Genomic DNA, 8,505 nt, shown 5'->3' on the forward strand with positions numbered 1-8,505 from the left:
ATCATAATGTAAGGCAGAATACAAGAATTCTCAAGGATACCATCTCATTAGATACAAAATCATATGTATCAGGTCATTCAAAACATATTTGATTCATAATAAATGGAGCATAGAGTAATTGGAGCATATCAATGGCAGATAGGACAATTCAGAACATATCAGATCATAGCAAATGGAGCACAGAGTAATTGGAGCATATCAATGGCAGATAGGACAATTCAGGACATATCAGTTCATAGCAAATGGAGCACAGAGTAATTGGAGCATATCAATGGCAAATAGGACAATTCAGAACATATCAGTTCATAGCAAATGGAGCACAGAGTAATTGGAGCATATCAATGGCAGATAGGACATTTCAGAACATATCAGTTCATAGCAAATGGAGCACAGAGTAATTGGAGCATATCAATGGCAGATAGGACAATTCAGAACATATCAGTTCATAGCAAATGGAGCACAGAGTAATTGGAGCATATCAATGGCGTATGAAATGTTCCGGAGCATATCAACGACATATGGAACATTTCAAAACATATCAACAGTGGATGAAACATTTCAGAGCATATCAATAACAAATACCATACAGAAGCTCAAACGTCGTCTTTGACGTTGCAAACATATCAATCTTATCCAAAGCATGTACAGAAACACATAACCAAAGCTCTGGATATCATATCAAACATATAGAAGGTGTAGTGGGATCTCAGTCAGAATGTGATTCATCCATTTCTGAATGACCACCTGACAAAAGTCTCCCACGTCTGGGAGCTCCATCCACCCACGTCTAGGTGAAGTGAAAGGGGGCCGGCAGAGCATCGCAGGCTTTAATCACATACCCACATAGCGGGCAACAAGCGCATACCCTTTACCATTTCTGGCAAAGGTCCAGAATATCCCACATAACGGGACCCCACATAGCGGGCAAATAGCGCATACCCTTTACCATTTCTGGCAAAGGTCCAGACAATCCCACACACCAGAGTACAAAAGGGCAGTTTCAACAATAAGTAGCATATAATGGAAGCACACGCGGAACAACGAAGCCTACATGTGCCTTTTTAAAAACAAATGACGCAAGGACACAAATCTCTCACAAATGTATTCATTTTAGAAAGGAAAATGGAAGCAAGAGTGTACAGGGAATCCAATTATAGTTAGCTCAATTCAAATAAGAAGGATTGACGAATTCAAGTATCCAAAGGAATGAAACTAGAATAGGCACACATTGAAGCAAATGCGGAATCATGGGTTATACATGTGCCTATAGAAGTCAATACGATATAGCTTAAACGTTACACAATAGTTTTCAAGAATGCAAATAACTTTAAGGACAAGAGCATACAAGAATTCAGAGCAGTATTATAAAGCTCAATTGAATAAGAAAGCTAAAGGATATCAATTTCCAAAGGAATGAAACCAGAATATTAGAAATCGACCAAAGCTCGATTTCTGGCAGAATACAAGAGGCACATTGAACAAATGATTCAAACTATCAATCGTGCTCCAATTGACTCAGAAATATATCATTGGATTATACTTTCAGATAAGACAGGCTTCATATGAATTGAACTGTCCAATAGAGAGAGTTACAAATAATTTGGTAAACAAGGGTCGTAGAACAAAATCTCTGTTTGGCAGAATTCATAATGTCAGATTCAACAAGTAACTGGGCAGGTGTTTGGATTCCAAATCTTTCAATCCATATATCAAAAGAAAGATCTATGAGTCTGGTTTCCAATGAAATAAGCTTTGAGTAAATCAATATTTGCAACAGGGACTTATAAGCATTTCAGTATCGAAAGGTCAGAAATTACGATCCCTGTTTTGCAAAATCTGTAGGCTCATTTGAAACAGAAGTTTGGGCAGACAAACTTACTCCGAATTCTTAAAATAAGCTATCAAAACAAAGGTTTATGAGTCTATATTCTGATCAAATAAGTTTCGTCCAAATCAGAGGTCAATACATGAAGTTATAGCCATAACAAAGTAGAAGGGTCAGAATATCAGAAGTTGCATAGATTCGGATCGATATGTCTAAACAAGAGATATATCAAATGCAAGGCTAGAACAATTCAAGTTCCACATATTCAAATCAAATGTAGAGATCAAATTACAGTAAGGAAAGATCAGGATACTTGCAATAGGAAAGATTAGAACAATTACAAGAGGAACGAATCGGGAACTTGCAATAGAAAATATCAAAGCAATTATAGGGGAAACGATCAGGGAACTTGCAATAAGAAACATCAAAGCAATTATAGGAGAAACAATCAGGGAACTTGCAATAAGAAACATCAAAGCAATTATAGGAGAAACGATCAGGGAACTTGCCTTTCAAAGATTTCGATCCGAAGATCCAAAGAAGGTGCTAGCCCAAATCCTTCTACTCTTCCAACTGCAGTTGCCACTGCCGCAGCTGCCACCCCTTCTCCTCTTCCTCTTTCTTCCTCTCCTCCCCTTTCTCTTCTTCTTCCTTTCCTTCTCTTCTTTCCCAGCTGCACTACTGCAGTCGCAGCCTTAGCCACGGTCACAACCTCTTCTTCCTCCCCTACTCATCTTCCTCTCCTTCTTCTCTTCCAACTGCAGCTGCCATCGCAGCAGCCGTAGCCCCTTCTCTTCCCCTTCTCTTCTTCCTCCCCTTCCCTTCTTCCTTCCTCTTCCTCTTTCCCTGCCACAGCTGCAGCTGCCACAGCCGCAGCCGCAGCTACTTCTTTCCCTTCTCCTCTTCCTCCTCCTTCCTTTCTTCTTCTTCTCTTCTTCTACTTCCTCCCCTTCTTCTCCCCGACGAACATCACCTCCTTTCCTCTGTTTCCTCCTGCAGGAAACAGAGGTGCCACCTCTTCACCCACTTCTACTTCTTCTCTTCTTCCTCACCATCTCTTCCTCTCCTTCTCTTCCAGCTGCAGCTTCAACCGCCGCAGCCGCAGCTCCTCCTTTCCCTTCTCTTCTTCTTCTCCTCTTCTACTTCCCTCCTCTGTTTCCTCTGCAGGAAACAGAGGTATCACAACCTCTTCTCCAGCTTCCTCTTCCTCTTCTTTTCCTCTTCTTCTTCTTCTCCTCTTCGAACGCCCCACACCTCTCCTCTGTTTCCACCTGCAGGAAACAGAGGTGCTGCAGCCCTAGCTGCTGCCACCTCTCGCTCCTCTCCCTCTTCCCTCTCTTTTCCCTCTTCTTCTCCTTCTCTTCTTCTCCTCTTCCTTTTTTTTTCCTCCCCAACGCCACACACCTCCTCGCTGCAGCCTTGTCGCAGCTATCCGCCTCTCTTCTTCTTCTTCTTCTTCTTCTTCTTCCCTTCTCCTCCCCAACGCCCCACACATCCTCTCCTCTGTTTCCACCTGCGGGAAACAGAGGTGCAGCAGCCCTAGCTGCTGCTGCTGCCTCTCCCTCTCCTCTCCATCTTCCCTCTCTTCTTCTTCTTCTTCTTTTCTTCTCTTCTCCCTCTTCCTCCTCTCTTCTTTTCCCTCTTCTTCTTCTTTCTTCTCTCCTCACGCCCCACCGCTCCTCTCTGTTTCTCGAAGAAACAGAGAGTGCGTGGGAGGCGGTGGGATAAAACTGAAATTTTCGATTTTCTTTATTTTCTTTTCATTTTGCAACTTAGCAGTTTAGTCCTTGAAATTTTTATATTTACATATAGATCCTCAAATTTACATATAGTTTCTTATTAATAATTTTCAAAAGTGAGGGATATTACAGCTGCTCAGGGACCCTCACCCGATGAAGAACCCGCGGGAGCTCGCAGACCGTTCAAAGTATTGTCGATTCCATCGACAACACGGGCACGACACTGAGCAGTGCTACGAGTTGAAGAGACAAATCGAGGAGCTCATCCTCAGAGGTCATCTCGGCTAGTACCTCCTGCCGAACAAGGAGCAGTCACCTCGCCCAGAGGGCCCTGTCGAGCGACACATCGATGTCATAGCCGGAGGCCCCGCATCCGGAGGAAGCCTCGGGACAGGGTAGCCAACGTGCAAATGAGGAGAATCATGGTCGACATGGGAAGCTCGGCCGACATACTCTACTTTGGTGCCTTCCAGAAGCTGGGCCTGGCCAGGGAAAATTTAAGCCCGATCTGCTCGGCGCTCACCCGCTTCACGGGAGATTCAATATCGCCCCTGGGAGCCATTACCTTGCCTCTGACTATGGGGACCCCATCGAGATCGAAGACCGTAATGACCACTTTCCTGGTGGTCGACCTTCCCACCGCTTACAATGCCATACTCGGTCGACCGACCCTCAACAAGGTCAGAGCCGTCGTCTCAACCTACTACCGGACCGTCAAATTCCCGACTCGCGAGGGGGTCGGGGAAGTCACCGGAAGCCCCCGAGAGTCCAGGCGCTGCTACCTTACCTCCATCTCATTGGGCAAGAGAACCAGGGCCGAGGCGCCCCTGGAAGATCCGCGAGAAGCGAAGAAACTAGCTCCTCACCCCGAGCCGAGGGAATCCACTGTTGACGTTCCTTTGCAGGAAGCGCGGCCGAACCAAACGGTTAGGGTCGGATCGGAACTACCCGAACGGGAACGGGAACAACTCGTCAGTCTTCTGCGGGAAAATGCCGACATCTTCGCCTGGTCCCCATCGGACATGGGGGGGGTCGACCCAGAGGTCGCGGAGCATCATCTCAATATCCCACCTGACGCTCGCCTAGTGAAGCAAAAGCCCCGGTGCCACGCCCCTGACCAACAACGCGCCATACAAGTGGAGGTGGACCGACTCTTAGCGGCAGGCTTCATAGAAGAAGCCAAGTATCCTCAGTAGTTGTCCAATGTAGTTCTCGTGAAAAAACACAATGGAAGCTGGAGGATGTGCGTTGACTACACCAGTCTCAACAGTGCGTGTCCTAAAGACTGCTATCCCCTCCCGAAGATCGACCAGCTAGTCGACGCGACGGCGGGGCACGCACGCCTCTCTTTCATGGATGCCTATTCAGGGTACAACCAAATCAGGATGGCGCCCGAAGACAAAGAACATACGGCTTTCCTCACCGATCAAGGGATATACTTCTACAAGGTCATGCCGTTCGGTTTAAAAAATGTCGGGGCCACATACCAGAGGACGGTAAACAAGATGTTTGCCCATCAAATCAGCAGAAACATGGAAGTCTACGTGGATGACATGATTGTGAAAAGCCGAGAGGCCGGAACGCACCTTGCCGACCTGGCCGAGGCCTTCGCCACGCTGCGCAAGTTCGGCATGCGGCTCAATCCCACAAAGTGCGCTTTCGGCGTCACCTCCGGGAAGTTCCTAGGATTCATTGTACACCAGAGAGGAATCGACGCCGACCTGGAGAAGGTACAGGCAATAATCAATATGCAGTCCCCCCGGACGGTTAAGGACCTGCAGCGATTCAACGGAAGACTTGTCGCCCTGTCCCGCTTCCTCGCCCGATCGAGCGATCGCTGCCTCCCGGTCTTCAAGGCGCTCAAAAACCCGAAGAATTTCCAATGGACATCGGAATGCGAGGAGGCTTTAAAGCAGATAAAGCAGCACCTGGCCAGCCTCCCTCGGCTCGCCTCTGTCTCCCCCGGCGAGAAGCTAGGACTCTACCTAGCAGCCTCCCCGCATGCGGTCAGCTCCGTCCTTGTCAAGGAAAGCTCCGGCCCACAACTCCCGATCTACTATGTCAACCACGCCCTGAGTGGACCTGAAGAGCGCTACCCGTCGATAGAAAAACTCGCACTCGCCCTGGTGCTCTCGGCTCGGAAGTTGCGCCCTTACTTCCAGGCGCACCCGGTGGAAGTCATCACCGACCAGCCTCTCCGGCAGGTCTTAACAAAATTCGATGTTGAAGGTCGGCTCCTCCGATGGGCGGTGGAGCTCGGTGAACATGATATCAGTTACGTACCTAGGACCGCCATGAAGGCCCAGGCGGTAGCCGACTTCGTCGCGGAGTTAGCTCCGATGGACAGAGATCCCGAGCAAACCCCTGAGGCTTGGATCCTACACGTGGACGGCTCGGCCAACTCGAGGGGTGCCGGAGCGGGGCTGGTCCTCCTCGCCCCTGACGGACGCTCGTTCGAGCGTTCCCTCCGCTTTAGGTTTAAAGCCACTAATAACGAGGCGGAATACAAGGCACTCCTAGCGGGATTGAGGCTGGCCCTCGAGATGCAGGTGGACGCAATACACGTCCTCACCGACTCGCAACTTGTGGCCAAACAGCTCAGCGGTGGATATGAAGCTCGAGACGCAACCATGGCAAAATACTTGGCACGGGTAAGAGACCTAACCCCGAGATTCCCTTACTTTACATTATCTAATGTTCCGAGGGAGGAAAACGAGCGAGCCGATGCGCTCGCTAAGCTGGCGTCAAGACAAACCCCCGAAGCGTGGCCAGAGATTGAGGAGCTCCCCGCTCGCGCCATCGAAGTAGCGACTATGGCCCTAGGCGGTGCGCCGACCACGTGGGTGCAAGAGTTGCTGCGCTTCAAGCGGGATGGAACTCTCCCCCTCGACGAAGTCGCAGCTCGGCGTCTGCGCCGCACACACGCGTGGTACGCCGAGGAGAGTGGTCGGCTTTACAAACGGTCCTTCACCCATCCCCTCTTGCGATGCTTGGAGCCTGACGAAGCACGGACAGTCCTGGCCGAAACTCACGAGGGGGTCTGCGGCGAACACATCGGCGGACGAACCTTGGCGCACAAGATACTCCGCCAAGGCTACTACTGGCCAACCATGTGCCGAGATGCGAAAGCCTACGTGCAGCGGTGCGGTTCGTGCCAGCAACACGCCCGCGCACCCCGACAACCCTCGGTCCCGCTCTGCCCCATTGACTGCGCATGGCCGTTTGCCCAGTGGGGGCAGGACCTCCTCGGTCCCTTCCCACCGGCTTCTGGACAACGGAAGTACATAATTGTAGGAGTAGACTACTTCACAAAGTGGGTCGAGGCCGAGCCACTGGCGACGATCACGTCACATCAAATGGAGAAATTCATGTGGAAGAACCTGGTAACTCGGTTCGGGTTGCCCAGGGCCATTATCACCGACAACGGACCTCAGTTCGCAGGCACAAGCTTTCGGGAATTCTGCGCCGGTCATGGCATTCAACTAAGGTTCAGCTCGGTGGCCCACCCTTAGACGAACGGGTTGGCCAAGGTAATCAACCGGTCCATCTTGGATGGCCTCAAAAGAAGAGTGTATGCGGCCCGATCGACCTGGACGGACGAGCTCCCCAGTGTGTTATGGTCGCTGCGCACCACTCCCAAGACTGCGATCGGAGAATCCCCGTACAGCTTGACGTTCGGAACCGAGGCCATCCTACCACCCGAGATGGCTATCGCCACGCTTCGGACGAGGAGCTACGACGAGGAAGCCTCGAACCAGGGACTTCGCGCTAGCCTCGACATGCTCGAGGAGCGACGCGCCGACGCGCACCTGAAGGCCCTCTCTCACCAGAGAGCCGTCGCCAGGGTTTACAACAGAAAGGTACGACCCTGACCGATCAAGTTAGGCGATCTAGTCCTACGAAGGGCCGAGGTCAGCGACCCGACCCGAATGAGGGGGAAGCTGGCCCCCAAGTGGGAGGGACCATATCGGGTCGCCGGCGTGGTCCGACCGGGTACGTATCGGCTCACAGCGATGGACGGTTCCTCCTTGCCGAGAACGTGGAACATCCAGAACCTTAAAAAGTTCTTTGTCTGAGGTCAATACCCGTGTTAACATCTCCCAAGTCGAAGCTGTGCAATTTCTGAAGCTCAAAGACATACGGGGAAAGGACCTTTATTTCTCAAGCATGAGAATACAAGACAACTCTCGAAGCGAAAAGGCACACTGGGAGAAGATTTTATGAAGCACGGGATTACAACTGCAACTTGACCCGAAGACTACAAAAGTTACAAGAAGCTAAAACGGCTCGGCTGAGCCGACTTCAAGACTGCCCTAAGCCATCGGGGCCCCCGACACTATCGTCGAAAGGAACCTCCTCTGGCATGTCTACGTCTAAGTCCTCGGGGTGCGAGGTAAAAGGATCTGCCTCGACCCCCAACCCGGGATGGCACGTCCGGAATCGGCCCAGGGCTATCCGGTACCCGTACTCGTAGGTAACCTGCCCTGACCGAACCAGCCCGAGTTGGAAGCCGGGGGATTGCTTGTAGGCTTCGATTATTTCCCTCTCCTTCTCCGGCCGCCGCTCCCGCTCGGCCGCCAGGGCTTCCGAGGCCCCGTTCGCGTCAGCCAAAGCCCCCTCCAGCCGCTGGGTAAGGGCGACCGCCTCGCCTCGGGCCAGGCAAGCCTCGGACTGCACCCCCTCTAGGAGCCTTCGGAGGTTGTCTTTCTCCTCCTCAGCCGCCTTCGCCTCGGACCTTAGGCGAAGGACCTCAGCCTCGGTCGCCCCTGCCTCAGCCCGGAGACGTGTCACCTCCGCTTCAAGCTCCGAGGAGCGCTGCTCGGCTGCCGCGACCGCCTCAGGAGCCGCCCCCGCACGAACCTCCTTAAGCTGCCTGCATAGCTCGGCATTGCGATCGCACAAAATACCCAAGGCCCGGCCCGAGTCGCGAACACGATCTGC

The 8,505-nt window shown here is 51.4% G+C and overlaps 1 protein-coding gene across 1 annotated transcript; it reads left to right on the top strand.

The window, feature by feature from the left end:
- Positions 1-4,949: 4,949 nt before the first annotated feature.
- Positions 4,950-7,076, top strand: LOC135673927 (uncharacterized). The gene has a single exon (XM_065183327.1). The coding sequence runs from the start codon at positions 4,950-4,952 to the stop codon at positions 7,074-7,076; it is 2,127 nt and encodes a 708-aa protein (XP_065039399.1).
- Positions 7,077-8,505: the final 1,429 nt, after the last annotated feature.

This window comes from Musa acuminata, chromosome BXJ1-5 (assembly GCF_036884655.1).
Source record: "Musa acuminata AAA Group cultivar baxijiao chromosome BXJ1-5, Cavendish_Baxijiao_AAA, whole genome shotgun sequence".
NCBI lineage: Eukaryota > Viridiplantae > Streptophyta > Magnoliopsida > Zingiberales > Musaceae > Musa > Musa acuminata.